The following is a 17,298-nucleotide window of genomic DNA, read 5'->3' as shown; positions in this document are numbered from 1 at the left end:
TCTAGCCCCATTTCTTCCAGAGCTGAGAGAGCCCATGAGGGCTTAAGGCCCTGGGGATTGACCAGGACCACCATCGCCAGGGCTCAGGGCAAGCAAGAGAAGGCTGGACCATCTGTTAAAGTGAAAGGGGTCCTGCCCAGGGTTGTTGCCAGGATGGCCCCCCTGCACCCCAGGAGCCTGGGGCTCTGTCCCCTAACTTGCAGTTCCCATGGACACCTGCCACTGTGGCTGGGGGTACGGCCCACCTGAGGAACTGGCTAAAGGCCTTGTAGTTGGTCAGCGTGTGGTAGTCAGCCTCTGAGAACAGGTACTCCACGTCATCCAGGCCCCACTCGGCCATCAGCTGCCCCGAGGACTTGGGCTCCTAGGGACACCCAGGCCAGAGGTGGGGTCAGAGCACGGGCCTCTGACCTGCACCCCCACCCCAGAGCCCCCACCCAGGAGGCCTAGGAATGGGCAGGGAGCCTGTGTCTGCCGTTCCCACCCACCCTCCCCCTCCCATCCCACCTGCCCCTTGGTCAGTGGCAAGGGCTCAGACACCAACGCGTGAGGGGGGTGCAGGGCCAAGCCTGGGGGTTTAGTGTAAGGGTTCTGGTGGGGGCATGCTCTGTGCACAACCCCTCTATGCACAGAGACGGTAAGAGAGCTCATTCTCTGGGAAGAATGTGTTCTGTGAGTTTGGGCCCCAAGCCAGAACAGCAGCCTATGGGGTTAGCCTAAAGGCCAGCTGTCCGTGGGGAGGCAGCGGGGCTGAAGGGCTGCCTGAGGCTGGGGAGAGATGAGGCGGCCTCGGGATGTCCCCTCGTAGAGTCACACATGGACCCCATGAAATGACAGACCACTCCTCTCCAGCTTCCGGGGCTAGGGTGGGGGATGGGACAAGGGCCCAGCGGAAGGCGGACACATGAGAGGGCCCCTCGGCTACTGCTTCACTTCCCAGATGGGGCACGAGGCCCAAGGAGGCGTGTGATTCCCCAGGGGCACACAGCGAGCTCTGCAGACAGCCGGGCCAGCTGGGGTCAAGTGGGGATGGGCCTGCTGGCCATGAGCCGGGGCTCTAGAGCCACACAGCCCCTGGTTCTAATCCTGGCTCTGCCCCCACACGGGCACCTGTCTATGCCAGCTTCCCTGTCTATAAAATGGGATAACAGCACCTGCCCCCCAGGAGGGAACAAGTTAGCACCAGTGCTTGGAATAGGGCCACCCCTGCGCCCTGTCACACTGGTTCCAGGCAGCCCTGTCCCAGCCGCACCCGTGGACCCACTCAGCCAGTCGGCACCAGCCACACCCAGGAGCGGTCACTGGCCCAGGTCACCATCGCTCCTCCACTGGCCGTCAGTCCCCAGGGCCAGGTGCCACTGGGTCTCCCATGTGGACAATGAACGAGGACTCAGGCCGCTTTCCCAGCTGCTGGAGAGGGCCGTGGGTAGCCAGGAAGCCCAGAGCTGCCGTGACACCCACCCTCAGCCACCAGGGTGCCAGGCCTGAGCCCAGAGCTGACCCCCCAAGGGCAGGGTGAAGGATGTGAAGACACAAGCCCTGGGTAACACCCCAAGCTGGAAGCCCCCTGCCGTCTCAATTCCCGGGCCACCGACCCAGCAAACCCCATCATTGCCTAAGCCCCTCAGAGCTGGGCTGTCTGCCCCCGCAGCAGAAGACCACCGGGAGGGCACCCAGCCTCCTGCGGTCCCGGGAGCTGGGAACAAGGCCTGCCCGGTGCTCCCCGGCGTCCCGGTCTCTGTGCCCGTTCAGAGGGGCTCCCCTGGGGGATGCCCTCCCATGGTCCACCGGCCCCACACACGAAGCCATTCCTGGAAGCCTCTGGGGCCTTGCTCCCAGCAGGAAGCAGAGCGGCAGGAGCCTGAGCCGGTGACAGTGCTGCGGGAGAACCCCGGATCGGGCCCACAAATTCATCCTGCAAGCTGTCAGCCCTCAGCTGCGATCAGTCACAGACGGTTTGCAACACACCTGCTGGCTAATGAAATCCTTCGGGTGCCGGGATGCCACAGTGCTTTCTGACTTCAGTGGCCCAGGGCCACCATTCTGCCTCACCAGTGGGACTGGTATATACAGGGCCCTTATCTTCGAATCCAGGACTAGCCCAACCTGAGCTTACGGCTGTGCGGACTTGCTGACACCTGCGACTAACCGAGAGCTGGGCCCAGGGCCCGTCCCCTCCCCGAAGAGCCCTGAAGAGCCCTGTTGCCGCTCCAAGACCTTCGGGGCCTAGACCTGCTTCGCGTTAGGCCATATGTGCATGGAGAAGCCGCTTTCCCCCAACCCGGGGAGAGCCACAGGCCCCTCCATGCCCAGACCTGCGCTCATGGGACACCCTCTCAGATGCCCACACGACCAGAAATTCAGAACACACGTGGAGTAACAAAGTCCCCTTTCGCGGGAAGCAGGGCCGCCCAGCCACCTCTCACTGGCCGGGGTTCATCCGATTGCTTGTTTCCCCAGAGCGCTCCAAGGGAGAGGCTCCTGACCCACAACGTGTGTCAGAACTCCACTGTCCTCAGACAGAGCTGTGCGCCCCAGCAGACAGAGCGGTAGAAAATACATCAGCAAGAGTGCCATGTCTCCCTGCCCCCAACTCCTAAATGTCACCCATCGTTATTGCAAATATATCTCCAGAACTTGGGCACAGTGTTCCTCACACACTTGCGTCCACACTCATGCCCACAGGCCCACCTGCCCCAGCAGCCCCCCCCACACACAGACACACACACACACACACACACACACACACACACACCCGGGGCGGAAGGATGCTCTGCCCCGTCGCTTGCGGGGGCTCCCAGGCCAGAAAGCAGAGGACAGGCCCATCCAAGCCGGGCGTCCTACTCGAGCCCAGGCCCCTCCGGCCGGGACCGGGGGGGTTACCTTCAGACACCCGTCGTCATTATCATCCTCATCATCATCCTTCCTTTTCCGCTTGGCTTTTTTCTCCTTCTTGTCCTTGAGCTTTTTCTTCTTCTTTTTATTAGGGGAGTAGTCGCTGCCCTCACTCTCTGACTTCTCCTCCAGATCCTCTTCATTTTCTGACAGCTCATCGTTGCTCCCCTGGAAGAGAAAGGAGGTTGGTGAGGGCAGCAGGGGCCAGAAGAAAACCCAGAGTCCTGGGTGGCAGGACTGCCCTCCGCGCCCCCCAACCCCGCCCCGGCACCGTCAGCCCACGCTTCGCAGATCATTCAGCATTAGGCTGCTCACAGCCCGGCACAAGCCCAGCCTGAGGAGCTGCCCTAAGCCAGCACTGGGCCACGGTCCTGCCCCCGGTGCCTGGGCCCCCAGTTCAGTGCAGCCGACCTGGACCCCCCCCCCAAGGGTGAGGCTCAGGCTCTGCTTCAGTCTGAATCAGGTTTCTATAGACTCGAGGATTTTAACCAGTGTGACGGGAGAGCACTGGGCCCCAGGAATTTGTACAGGACGTGATGTCCAGAGCCCAAAAAAAACCAAAGTGCACGGCAAGGGGGGAGCCCCAGGGGAGCAGGTGGGCGAAGTTGCAGAGGTTGTGAGCCAGCACCCGACCTCCCGCAGGTGCGTGCACCCCCCTGTTGAGCAAAACCCGTAATTACTGTAGACCGCACGTCCCAGCTTCGTCTGCCTGTGGGCCCTCCAGAAGCTGCTGCGGCCCGGCCCACCTTCTCCACCTCCCCTCCCCGCCGCCTTGGCTCTGGAGGAGACAAGGTAATTTAGGCAGCCCTTAAGCTTGGCTTCCTTGATTTAGTTTCCCGTCTGCACAGGCACCAAATGGCCCATTTATATGGAGATAAGGGCATTCACAGCCAGAGCACCCCCACCAGAAAGGCACTGCCCCTCCAAGGAGGCTGTATGTTTACTCTCTGCCTCTCCAGATGCAAGTGGACTGGCAAAGCCTTTCCCAGCCCCCTCCTGGCCTGGGTCTGCAGGAGAGGCTGGGCACAGAGGCTCTAATTACCACCAGCACAGGGCTTGGCGTTCTCAAGTTGGCTGTTGACTGTTTTCAAGGTGAGCAAAGAGAAGTATGGAAACAACGGAGAACTGGAAAGGTGGCATGTGAGCTTGGGAAACAGCATTGGGGGTCGGGGGGGGGTGGAGAAGGCTGCAGATGAGGTGGGGAAGGGGCAGGATGGGGGAGGGGAAAGAGAAAAGCAGGTGGGAGAAAGGAAGGGGGAAGCAAATGCAGTGGGTCTGTCTGGAGGCTCTGGGGAGGGTCCCACCAGATCTCTGCCCTTTCCAGTCACTCCGTTAAGAGGTGAGAGTCTTTCCCCAGAAGGGAGGCTCTTCCCAAGATACAGCTGGGAAAGGACTCCCCCACAGGCTCCCTGCACTTCCCGATTGTCTCCCACGGGGCTCTCAGCTCCCAAACCTTTTACGCTCATTAAGCCGCTGAGTCAGTGTGCTGGCTGGCCGTTGGCAGACAGCAGGGCCTCTGCGCCTTTCCGGAACTGGGTGTTTCCCGGAATACTGACTTGCTGTGCGGGGCCCCAGGGGTGAAGCCGGTCCTGGCTGCTGCTGGAACCTGCCTGGGGCAGGACAGCCTAGCAAGGGCTCCTGCTCCCAGGCAGATGCCAATGCAGAGCCCTGGGGCCACAGCTCCCAGCTCTGCCACAGTCCTCTGGGGAGGCAGGGGTCAGACAGGGACATCTATTTTCCCGAGGGTGTAGTGTCCGGCCAGTTTCAAGAAACCACCCTTGAAGACACCTGAGAGGCAGGCTTTACCCCAGCCCTCAGCCCAGTCAAGGTAAGGACGGCAGGAGGCGGTCATGGATTTCAGCACCTCGGACAGAGGCTGTGGGGCGGCCGGAGGGAGGGGCATGGGGCCGGCCCTCAAGCTGCCCTGGGGTGGACCCCACACACAAGACCGCAAATGAGGCAGGACGATTCATGCCTGATTGCCACTTGGCTGAGACTCGAGTGGCCCAGCTGTGGGTCCTGGGGCTCCCCAGGGAGTCTGCAGGACACAAAATGGCCTAAGAACTCTATCCCTTGCTAGCCTGGAGCCAGGCAAGTCCCTAGGGCCTGACCTCAGCGTCCTCATCTGTGAAATGGGGATTCGACGAAGGGTGGCAAGGAGATGGGGTGAGAGGAGGCTGCACCCATTTTGAAATGGGAGAGACCCAAGCACCCATGACCCAAACTCTGCCTGGAAGACAAAGACGCAGGCCAGATGACAAACTTCAGGACAACCCCAGCCTCACCCTTCTGGAGTCTGCAAGTCAGGACCTGGCTAAGCCAACTGCAGAGCCCGTCCCCGCAGCTGGGTGACACTACGGTGCAGCTGGGCAGCCCGAGGCTGACCGAAGAGGCCGTTGGGGCAACAATGGAGGGAGGACCAACCTGGGCATCTGGTGGGAAGTAGGCATTGCCATGTCCCAAGCCCAGGAGAGGTGAGGAGCAGCGGGCACAGCTCCACCTGCAGGGCCCAGAGAGAGCTGGAGGGAGGGAGGGGAGGGAGGGAGGGGAGGGCACCTCCAGCAGATTTCACTGTGTGTGTGTGCAGCCTGGACGCCAGGCCTGGAGGAAGGCCCCAAGCTGAGCCTGCAGGAGGGCTGGCCCGGCGCCCATTCCAGGGCTAAAGTGGCAGAGCAGGGGCGCCAAGATCCTCCTCGAGGAATGAGGGAGAGCTATCGAAGGGCACATCCACCACTCACCGGTGCCCCAACGGCCCCCTGGGTAATGGCAGTGGTCGCAGCCCCTCATTTTAGGGACGGGGAGACTTCTCCCTCCACTGGCTGCCTGCACCAGGGAAAGCCTTGTCAGAAAGAAAGCTCTGATTCCCCACTTCTCCCAGCTCACCGCCTTGACCCTCTCCAGCAGTGCCTTCGTCCCCTCCACCAGATGAAGTTCACACTGCCCGGGCCCACCCCCACCTGCACCCCGATCTCATCCAAGCCCTCCTGATGGCTCAGGGTGGGGTGGGCATGCAGGACAGGTCTTCGGAAACTGGTTTCCCACTGGCATCGTAAGCCTATCCCCACGGCAAATCTCTGCATTCAGCTCTTTGGACCCTACAAGACCCGGGCCTCCTTTATTCTCCCCCCAAAATCTTTCCTTGCAGAGCAAGGGACAAGGGGAAGGGCAGCAAGTAGTTCTGCTAACAATGTGAAGAGGAGTGGACCGGGGGCAGGACCTGGAGGGATGTAGCACCGGCCGGTGGCGAGAAGGAAAGGATGACCGAGAACCAGGGGTAGACCAGGCGGTTCAGTGTCTTGGAACTTACAGAAGAGGTTTGGGGCCAAGCCATGTTCAGGGGAGGAGACACAGACACCGTCTTGATAAAGCCTGCAACCACCCTCAGCCATAAGCCACAACACAGGCTGTGAACCCGTCGGGGCTTTGACCTTGATACTGTCCTTTGGGCTGTGGTTGCCCCAGGTGTGACTGCCGGGGAGACACCTCGTGGTAGAAGAGTCTTCGTGGACCCCGAGGCCCCAGCAGAATCCCTCTGCTTCCTCAAACACCACGCCCAGGCTGCCTGTGCGGAGCTGGGGGTAAGCGGGAGGGCACCCTGCCCCGACCATGGCCCACTGAGGCCACCGCATGCTACCAATGCAGGCCCCGGGGACCCCAAGTGGACCGCCCCCGCCTGCCCTTCCTCCTCCCCAGCTCTGCGGATGCCTTTTATCCAGGCCTCCCATCTCCCTCTCCCTTCCCTCTGCACCCAGCGCACACACGCATCTCCCAGCATCTCCCGATAAAGGAGGCATTTACACTCCAAAGGGAGGATTCAGAGAGTTGGTCATTCTCAATTTGGGGTCCTTCAAGATTGAGAGGGAAAAAGAAAGAATGAAATATGAGCCTTCCCATTCACGAGTGTTATAAACAGTTATAATTTAGCACTGAATAATTGGTTGCTATGGTAACCGCTGCAGTACAGGTTGAAATCATTTCTCCCTCCTGCGCTGGGCCTGACAAGGAGCTTCATCTACATATGCTCAGGTTCTGGCCGCAGCCCGGTTGTTTTATGTAAATCACGATCCGCGAATCGTTGCCGGTCCCCACTCCCCACCCCCCACTCCCCCTGCCCTGCCAAAAAAAAAAAAAAAAAACCTGTGGGGCCCCTCTTCTCCCTCCACCCACCGCCTTATCTTGGGGCCACCTGGTTGGAGATGATGGGGAGCACAGGGTGAAATCCCCCACCCCATATCCTGGGGACCCAGGCAGGCGGGCGGATGGGTGGGGGGCAGGGGGTCAAGACGCTGCTCTCCAGCTACAGCCCGCTCCAGACCCTCTAGGACAGGACAGCTGGCCGAGCCAGGCTCTCAGGAGTACAGGGGAGGGGGCAGCAATGACCTAAAGGTCACCTTGGGGGACTGCCAGGCAGCATCCGGTCATCAGCTGGCCTCCCCTCCGCCTGGCCCTCCACCCCTACTGAGAAGCAGAAGGAAGGAGAGAGGGCGAGCAGGGAAGGGGAGTGGGTGGGGGCTGGAAATGAGGCTGGAGGGGAAGGAGAAACGGAGAGGCCGAGGGGAGAGAGTGAGGGACCAAGAGACTGAGGCCAAGCCCCTGGCCAAAACAGCAGAGCGAGACACAGAGAGGGCCCCAAACACACGCATCGCATTGTCAGGTAGGTCCTGGGGAAGAAGGGAGGGGTGGGACCTGAGTGAGCCAGCCCTGGGTAGGGGGAGGCCAGCTCCAGCCCCCTCAGGCTCCGGACACGTGTCCACTGGCCCTCCCAGCCCCGGCCTCACCCCTGTACAGACACTGCCCACCTCTAGCCTCCTGCCTGGCCAGGGCTGGGTGGGGAGGGGACGTTCCTGCTGTACTGTGTGCCCGGGAAGCAAAGGGAAAACTCAGCCCGGTCTGGGGCACCCTTGGTGGTCCTCCACCTGCATTTGGGAACTGGGCCGACACTGCCCGGACTGGCCTGGTGTCCAGTCCAGGACCAGTGCCCGTGAAAGCCGCTGCCAGAGAGGAGATGCTGAGCAGGAGCTGGGAGGCGGGCTGTGTAGGGAGCTCCTGCCCTCGCACAGGGCACAGCACGGGGCCCCAGGATCCCAGACTCCATGTCCGCCCACAAGGTCCACAGACCCTCAGGTCTTGTTGGGGGGAAGACGACATGTCAAAGCCTCAGCCAGGAGGTCTGTCCCAGCATCGCATGGTCCCACCTGGCCCGAGCCGTCTATGTTCTGCGGCACAAAGACAAAGGACCCTGGAATGTCCCACTCGGGGGGACTGGGCGTTTCCGATCCTGCCCTCCACGGTCTGTACGCACCCATTTTGGCATCTCGCGCTGGAACCCGGCTCTCAGGACACCCCCTGGGCAGAGCAGCCGAGACCCCTTGGGGCCTGACCACCCCTCCCCCTGCCACTGGCCTGACCCCAGCAGGGCCCCCCACGCACCTCTTTCTTCTTCCGCTTCCCTTTGGACCGGTTCTCCTTGAGCTTCTTGGATTTCTTCTTCTTGGGAAGGCCTACGGGCTCCTCAGGGAAGTAGTCGTCAAAGCCTCCAAGGCCACCATCTTCTTCCTCTGGAGGAGGCGGAAGTGGGGGCGGGGATGACTCTGCCGCTCCCCTCAGAGAGGCCCCCAGTGGGACAGCCAGCCCTGCAGGCCTCCCCCGGCCTCCTACGCCCCCACCCCTTCCCTGCACGCCCGAGCCTCCCCCCAAGCCCTCAGAGCCACCAGCCCAGACCCGGTGAGTGGAGTCCCAGCTCAGGCTGTGTCCCGGGTCCCCACTTCTCTGAGCCTCTCCTCCCCTCACCTGGCTCCCCAGCGGGGAAGCAGCCCGCAATCACCAAGCCACCTTTGGCTGGCCCCGGAGAGGAGTCGGGACCTATTTCTGCCCTCCAGAGGCCCGCAGTGTGGCTGGGAGACGGCCCATGAATGCCGGCGGAGGGGGACGCATGGGTCACATCACCCAGGACCACTTGGGGCCGCACGGGGTTTGGAGGGAGACCAACGAGGAGGAGGCCAGGCTCCCCCCTCACTGGGGATCAAAGACCCCATCGCCTCTCCCGCCCGAACCCGCACACACGCCCACATGGCACAGCACCCCCAGTCACACACGCAGCACGCCAAACCCTTTCCTCCTGGGCACCCGGGAAGATGTGAAATTCCACGGAGAGATGCCGCATCCGCCACATGTGGGTTTCCAAAAGCGTCCCCAGCTCCCCTCCCTCCTTCGTGAATTTGAAAGGCCAAGAGGGGAACAGGACCAGTGTGAGTGTGCAGCGGGATTATCTTGGAAGAAGCAGCTGGCTTCAAGCTTCACGCCACCACCACCCTCCCCGCCAGCAAGGAGAGGGTGTGGCCCTGGGGCCTCGCTCCCACCCAGGAAATCAGAGGTGAGAAAGGGCAGTGAGCCCTGAGTTCCCGAGGTCATGGGGGACAGTGTTAGAGTAGGAAGAAGGGGAGAGTAGGGAGGGTTCTCTTGGGGGCAAACAGCAGCAAGAAACAAACTCCCCAGAGTAGAGATACATCCAGAAGGAAGCCACCAGACGTCCCGAGTTCACAAAAGGCGGGGGGACAAAGAGAAGAGCCAACCAGGGTTCCACCTCCAAGGGGGTTGTGGGGGACACACAACAGGGAAACAGCCTAAGCTGGTCCGCCACCCCGTGACCCAGGAGACTTTCATCGGGAAAGGGGCAGCGTGTTCCTGCTGAGTCAAGTTCAAGGAAAGAGAGCTAGCCCCCACCGGGCCTAGGAAACCCACCACCACTCCCAGCAGTTGATGACCGCGTCAGCTGGACAACAGCACAGTGCAGACAGGCACACGCAGGTGCTCAGACTCACATGTGCACACCCAGGACACACCAACATCAGGCCTCCTGTCTTCCACACAGGTCCCCCTCTTGCCCCTCCTGGAGTCCCTGTCCCCTGGAGTCCCCAGGGTCCTGTGGCTCCCATCGCCACACTCTGGGTGCAGCTAGAGGGCGCTGGTGACAGCTGGTGACAGCTGGCCAAGTGGCAGTCCTCCCTCCCACCCCAAGGCCCTACAGGGCTGGTTCCCACCTGTACCACGTCCCTACCAGGCGCACCACCATCTGGGCAGCCCTCTGCCCCGAGGCCTCCCTCCAGGGGTGGGGGCTGTTGTACAAGGTCCCCAGGAGTCCGTGGGGTCCCAGTCCCCTCCCCATCCTGCTGGACAAACACAGGTATGGAGAGAGACTCATGGCAGGACTAGGAGCCACTGCGGAGGTGGCGAGCTCAGCGGTCCTGGCTGGTGAGGCGCGGGGCGGGGCGGGGGGCGGCCGGCCCAAAGCTGAGTTTAATGTGGGCCAGGTCTTGAGCAGATCCAGGCTGAGCTGACCCAGTCCTGTCCTGCCCCTCTAAGCCCTGGCACGGGAAGGGCAGGGATTTTTCAGACCAGTTGAAAACCCGTACAGGGTCCCCCAGAGTCATCCTGGAGTGGCGGGGTCTGGAGGTTGGGCCGGAGCTGTGCATCCACCCCTGCCCACCCCCACCCCTGCCTCCACCTCCCCCGGAGGCACAGGGAGACTGCCTGAGAGAGCCACCCCTGCACCCTGGCAATGCCCAGCCCTGGTTATATAAGAGGCAGGCTGATGCAATCGGGGGGCCCTCTCCCTCCTGCCACCTCCCCGAGTCCCCTGCTCCCCCAGCGGGGCAGCCCCCCACACTGGGAAGCCCAACTGGGCACCTGGTCACTGACGGACCAACCCGCCAGCGCAGCTCACAAGGGGATGAGCAGGTGGCTGTGGGAGGTTATCTGCTGGGGGCGGAGGGGGGGCGGGGGGTGCCCACATTCTAGCCCTAAGCCACGCCCACAACAAGCCTCAGAGGATGAAGCCCCAGGCCCTCCGCCACGGACAGAGCCCCTCCTCCACTCCCAGAAGCCCTCCCGGCCCAGGGCCATCTGCTGGATTAAATCCCTCCTCCGGGAAGGATCCAGAGCTGGCGCACTAGGATGGGGACCCCACCCCCCGCCCACCCCCCATCTCTGACAGACCGTTCTTGGCCCCGCACTGATTCTGGCAGCCTGGAGGATCCCCCAGGGCCGAGCTCTGTGACACTCCCTGCCAACCCCTCACGGTCGGCACCCCCCACCCCTGCCATCTTCCCCCTGGCCTCATCTCCCCCTCCCGCCTCTTCTGCAACAGCCTCTGAGCTTTCTAAAACCAGACCTGGGGAGTCACACCCAAGGAACTCTGCCCGGGGCCCCACAGCAGCTCCCCAAGCCCCCAGCCCCATGTCCCTTCCTCAGGGCACACAGTCACGGGTAAGGTGGGATCCCACCGGCCCTGGGGTGAGGGTCTCAGGAAAGAGCAACCCCAGGACTCCCTGCCACCCCCCTCCCCCGGCTCCCAGCCCCTCCCGGCCGCCCGCACAGCCCCCGGGCCCAGCCGCAGTGCCCTCCCGCCCCAGCCCTGCCCCTCCAGGCCCCAGCCCTGCCCCTCCAGGCCCCGAGGCTCCATCGATCCAACCTGGGCTATAATTAGGACCCATTAGCCTTGTTATCTCTGCTACCTCCTGAGCTTCCAGGTCGGGAGCAGGCCCGGGGAGGGGGCAGGGGAAGCTGCTTTGGAGACAGAGACGGGCAGGGGGCAGAGGGGTGGAGACGGAGGGGCAAAAGAGAGATACCTCAGCTGCTGCTTCCTGAGGTCACCCACAGCCCTCTCCCCGGCTCCGCCCTGGGGGACCCCCAGGCTGGCCTCATAGAGCCACTGAGAGCTGCAGCCCCCGTGAGCTGGGCGGATCCCTCTCGTGGCAGCACGCTGGCACAGTGCCAGGACCCAGGGGTCACCTGGGAGGCGCTGGGAGGGGCAGGTAGCAGTGGGTAATTTGTATTAATTCATCGACTCCACTCGGGAGCCCTGAGAGGTGGGACCATCACCCCTGTTTGCAGAAGAGCAAACAGGCTCGGAAGCCTCCTGATTTGCCCTCGGAGCTTCACAGCCAGCAGGTGGCAGAGCTCGGGGGGAGCCCGGACAGGGGGTCCTCCCCTCTGCCCCTCTGCGGGCACCCGACCTCCCCCCAGAATTCAGGCTTCCCCGCATTTACCCAGCAAGCACTTGAACAGCGTGGCCCGTGTGCCGAGCTTTGGCCTCACCCTAGGACCCCAAGGTGACTCAGGTTGGCCGTTGGTCTGGAAAGTCCCACGGGGCCCCTCAGTGGGTGAGGGCGAGTCCACCCCACACTCTGCCCAGCTCCCGCCCCCTCCACTGGGCAAGAACGCAGCTCCTCGGGGAGCTTTGCAGACGCAAGGTGATCAGAGAAAAAGGACGGCCCGCGATCGTGGAGGGAGAAGTTAGGTCCTCTGATCTGAGAGTGCTGAAAGGCCCAGTGCGGGGCAAGAGCTCCAGGGCCAGGTCCAGAAAGACAGGCCAATCTGCTAGCAATGGGGACCCAGCCCAATACCCGCCATCCTCTCTGGGGCCTTGGGGAGAAGGCTTTTTCTGTCCTCCACCTCCAATCCCCCACCTAGCAGGGGACAAGATCACCTGGTGGCCAGGAGGGAGGGAGGGACAGGGAGCACAGTCCTCAAACCACCACCCCTTCCTGGCCTGTTGCCCCCAATCCCTTCCCAGCTGAGCCCACCTCTTCTAGGCCCACCCTTAAATGGGCCAAGCAGTGCCTGTCTCATGGGGTGATAGAGAATTAGAAGCCGTGAGACACACAGTAAGGGCTGGGCGATGGCAGGTAGAACTCAGGGCCCCCGGTGGGGCGGCAGAGGGTGGGCTCTCCAGTTGGCGCACTGCTGAGCCAGGGGTTCCCAAGGCCTCTCGAGGGCTAGCCCGGGGGGGCACCAAGATGATGGTTCCCATCAGTCCTTGGAACACCCCTACCCCACAGGCCCTCTGCAATAATGGGGGGGGGGTGAGCACTCCCGCCCAAGAGAGGGTTAGTAATTTATTTATGACATTTAACAAAACCCAGACATCACCTCATTGGCGTCTCATCAAAGAGAGCATCGGTTCTGAGCACTCTGAGGCTTTTACCCTAAGGGACTGAGGCCAGGGAGTGGGGATGAGGAAGACAGGGACCCAGGGCCAGCAGGGACAGGCCCCCTGCAAACCCAGAGCACAGGAGGGCCAGAGGAAAGAAAGTCAAGGAGGGAGCGGTGGGGAGACACAGCTGAGGGTCAGGGAGAGACAGAGGCAAAAAAGGGAAAGCAAGGGACAGCCGAGAAGAGAGAGAAGCAGAGGCGAGCACTCAGGGAAGACAGACTTGGAAAGAGACAGACGGAGGGACAGACATGGGGGCAGAGTGAGAAAAAGAGACAGGGAGAGAGAAATAAGGACGGAGCCCAAGAGAAGGGAGGGAGGCCTCGGGTGCTTTACCTGCAAAAGCCCCAGGATGTTAGAGACCACACACTGTGCTCTGTACCTAGTTTGGAGAAGATACTGGGCAGATCTGTGTTGGGGATGTGGATGGACGGATGGATGGACAAGGCATGGAGGGCGGGCAAGATGGCTGGCTGGGGAATGGTGGGTGTATGATCGGTTGGATGGTTGGCTGGTTGGCTGGTCCTATGGCTGGATGGAGAGATGTTTGGTGGGAGGACAGACACATGGGTGAATGGATTCATAGGCGGTTGGTGACTCAATGAACTGATGAAATGATAGATCAGTCTGGAATGTTGTGAATATCCCACAGCCCAAGGCACTGGGCAACGCATGCCGGTCACTTTGCCTCCCTCTTCCCAGCAAACAGTATCACCTACAGGCTCCCTGGGACCCCAAAGTCCGCATTTCCCCACGGGGGCTGGGGTTATCTAAGAAGGTGTGAACCTTGGGAATCATGGGTATTACTCCCTCCTGGTCCCTGGGCTGCAGGAACCCTAAAATGCTCACATGGCTGGGGCCAGTCCTACGGGCAGGGGGGACACGGGCCAGTCAGGTGACTCTGGGGCCAGAGTGGTCACACTGCCCGGCCAGGCGAGAGGCTGGGCTCCCCAGCTCCGGGAAACCCAGCCCTCTGGCTCTAAGTGCCGACTGGGGTCCGCCAGACTGGGAACTCGGAGGAAAAGGCGGGGGGCACTGAGCCCCACCACGGGGGTCACACTCCCAGCCCTCCTCCAGCCCAGGCTCCCAAGCCCCCCAGCTTACGAGAGGAGGGAGCAAGTCTCAGAAGCATCTCCTTGGGGAAGGCAGGTCAACGGCGCCCCTTGGTGGGTGCTAATTACAGCAGTCACAGCTGTTCTGTGCTGGGCACTGTGACCTAAATGTTCCACGCGCCCTGTCTCACCAGTCCTCACAATAACCCTCTGTGAGGTAGCGGGTGCCACATCCCCATTCCACAAGTGGGGACACTGAGGCAGAGGGCTGGGGAAGCGTGCCCGGGCTCAAACAGCAGAGCCAGGATCCGTCTGAGCCGGGAGCCCGCGCTTTGACCAGCGCCCCCACCCCCCGCACTCCCGGCGGGATTTGGCATCTGCCAGGCCCCGGACCGGGGAGGCAGGCACCCACTCCTGCCTCCTCCTCCAAGCAGGCTCGCCCACCTGCCTCAGAGCGCTGGCCGCACGGAGCCCTGTGTGGCAAAGAAGGACCCTGCCGAGGGGGAGGGGAGGAGGGGGCACAACGGAAAGCAAGATGTGATGAGCCCAGCTCCTGCAGATTTGAAAATTAGCCCGAGCGCGCCCAACACACCAGCTCCTCCAACCACACCCCGCGCTGTTCTGGAACCAGTTGGTCCCAGGTCCGAGCGGGTGACAGCCAAGGGCTCAGGCCGAGGGCCGCAGAGCAGCTGTGCTGGAGGGCTAGGGGGCCAGCTGGCTGGCACTCGGGGAGAGACACGAGGCCTGTGCTGAAGCTGTCACCGTGTCCAGAGGCCGGGGTGAGCTAGGGACGCCTTCAGACAGGGAGACCACAAGCACCTCTCGAGCGCCCACAGGGCCGCGTGCCAGGCAAAGGGGGTGATCAAAGGAGTCACACTGGAGGGGGAGCCTGGAGACAGAGAAGCAAGCTGGCAGGGCTATGCCAGGGTGTAGGAAGTGCCGCCAAGAAAATAAAGCAGGAAAATGGTCCTGGGGCGGGGGCGGGGGGGCACACTTGGGCCGGGAGTTCCAGGAGGGCCGCCCCATGGAGACGTGTGGGCTGGGAGGTACAGGACGGCAAGGAGGCAGCCATGAGCAGAGAGAAGAGTGGGTCAGACAGAGGTCACAGCCCGTGCTCAAGGGCGGGATGGAGTTTGGAGTTTGGGGGGTTCCAGAAGCATCAAGGAGGCCAGTGCGGTCGCAGTTTAGGAACGAGGTGGGGTAGGGTAGATGCGGGTAGAAAAGGAGTCCGTCCACCGTCCAAGCAGCGGATGCCTGGGCCTGACTCGCTCACAAAGGTGACCCTGGCTACTGAGTGGCGGGGGGTCAGCGAGGTCTAGTTAGGAGGCTGTGAAGTGGACCAGAGCCAGAGGACAGAGCCTTGGGCCGGGGACAAGGAGAGGGAGCTGGGAGCTTGGGAAGGCTCAGGACATCGAGCTTTGCAGAAGGTCCCCAGGCCAGAGGGGCTGGGGCAGGATGGCTTCTCTGCAGGGCTTTGGGGTTGCTCCCCGAGGCCCTGGGGACCTCACCCCTCTTCCCCACCTTGCCCTGGAGCAACGGACACAAGCAAGGCGAACAGGTAGTGAGCAGGTGACTTTGACAGAGAGCCAACCCCTCTGGCCCAAATAGAGTGAGACAGGTGCCCGTCGACACTCCCCATGCTCTGAGCCCCAACACAGCCAGGAAGAACCAGAGTATGTGGGGGAAGCAGACAGGTGACCCCATCAGGGTACAGTGAAGACCCAGAAATAAGCCTGTTAATGTATGTTCCACTGCCCACTGCCCCATCAGTGCCACAAAGGGGCCACGCCCCAGGCACCACTGGGAATCACTGAGGAAGCCAGAGAACAGCTTAGGGAGGAGCCAGCCTCCTGGGTGGAAAACAGCCACGGGTTTCACTGCCCCTCCTGGGCCTCTGTGTTCCCTCCCAGGAAATGGGCCTAATTTCTTGCACCCAGGGATATAACAGTCAACTATTGCCCAAGCAACCCCTCCCATAAGAGACCACCTCACCCCCACTCCCCTAACTGGAGCAGGCTCTTGGCAAACTTGGCCAGACTGAAGGGTGGAGGGAGGCTCTGGAGGGGTCCTAGCCACCGTGTCAAAGCAAGCAAACAAGTGGGGAGTGGGGAGTGGGGAGGAGGCCCCCCAGTGGGCGGGGCCACCTGGTGGGAACCCCGTCTCCAGGCAGGCTCAGAGCAGCCCCAGGGGTCCTGCGGGGCCCTCCCCCCTCACCCGCCCTCACCCCCCCTCACCCGCACGCGGGAGATGGGGGTGCCAATTTGCAGGATGTCCCATCCGGCCTCCCTCCAAGGACTCCTGCGGCCAGACAGCACAGTCTTGGGCTCGGCAGGGTCCCCGGACCTCCCACAAGTCTCTCAGGAGCCCGGAAGGGGCCATAGACTTGGTGCCGGGAAGCTGAGAAGAGTCCCCCAGAAGGGAGGGAGGGAGGGAGGCCGGTGGACGGGGTGAGGCCCTGCCCTGCCGCGCCAGGAGGAGAACCGTCCCAAACAAATGGTGAGCCGTTAACTAAAGAATCATCCTGCAAGGTTACCCCTGACGCACAAGCCCTGTTTATGCTGAATTCTGAGAGGGACGGAGAGGGCCGGGGCGGCGGCCCTGGGCGCCAGGCCCGCGGTCAAAGCTGGATGGGCTGGGAGCGCCACTGCCCGGGCGATCTCGGGCTGGAGGCGCCGGCGGCCCCGGCAAAGTGTTTGGCAGCGGCGGTCCCAGCGCCCCGCGGCCGGGAAGGGGAGCGGGAGTCCGAGCCCGCGCGCCCCGGCCCGGAGCCCTGGCGGGCCCGGAGGGAAACCGCCCCGGCCAGGGCGCTCGCGGGGTCCCCCCGGCGCGGCCGGTCCTCGAGCCGCTCCGAGCCCCACCCAGCGCGCCCCGGGGGCCGAGACGGGCGGGGGCCGGGTCCCGCCTGCCCCCGCGAGGCCAGGGGCGCGCGGCGCGGGTCCACAGCGCGGGGTGCGCGGCGCCGGGAGCCGAGCGCGATTCCCGCCCCCTTCAAGGGCACGCGGGGCTGAGCCGGCGGCGGCGCCGCGCCCCCTCCCCGCCCGGGGCGCCCCGCGCAGCCCCCCGCGCTCCTCCGCCGGCGCCTGCGGCCCGGGGGCCCCGACCGCACCCCGCCCTTGGCCGCCCGCGCGCCGCGCCCCGGTGCTCGCCCGGCCCCGCGCCCTTGGCCGCGCGGCGCCAGCAGGGCGGGAGCGCAGCCCCGCGGCCCGGGCGCCCCTCCTGCGCGCCGCCGGGCCCCGAGCCCCCCGCCGCCCGGCCCCGGGCGCAGCCGGCGCCCCGCTCACCTGACATCTCGTCCTCGTTCTCCATCTCGTCCGCGAACAGCCGCGGCAGCTCCTCCTCGGTGCCCAGCGGGCCCCGCAT

General features: G+C 63.3%; 1 protein-coding gene across 1 annotated transcript in view; it reads right to left on the bottom strand.

Annotated features, from left to right (window-relative positions):
• The window catches only part of CHD5 (chromodomain helicase DNA binding protein 5), a gene marked incomplete at both ends in the record, with an annotated part of 55,464 nt that extends 38,166 nt beyond the window's left edge, over positions 1 to 17,298 (bottom strand). The window contains 6 exon segments of the mRNA XM_080801746.1: positions 246 to 364; positions 2,884 to 3,063; positions 5,254 to 5,306; positions 5,309 to 5,414; positions 8,326 to 8,453; positions 17,220 to 17,298. Of these exon segments, the coding sequence (XP_080657872.1) occupies positions 246 to 364; positions 2,884 to 3,063; positions 5,254 to 5,306; positions 5,309 to 5,414; positions 8,326 to 8,453; positions 17,220 to 17,298 (665 nt within the window).

This window comes from Martes martes (genome assembly GCF_963455335.1).
Source record: "Martes martes genome assembly, chromosome: 4".
NCBI lineage: Eukaryota > Metazoa > Chordata > Mammalia > Carnivora > Mustelidae > Martes > Martes martes.
Note: the sequence above shows the minus strand (reverse complement) of the source record. Positions and strands in the feature narration are given on the sequence as shown.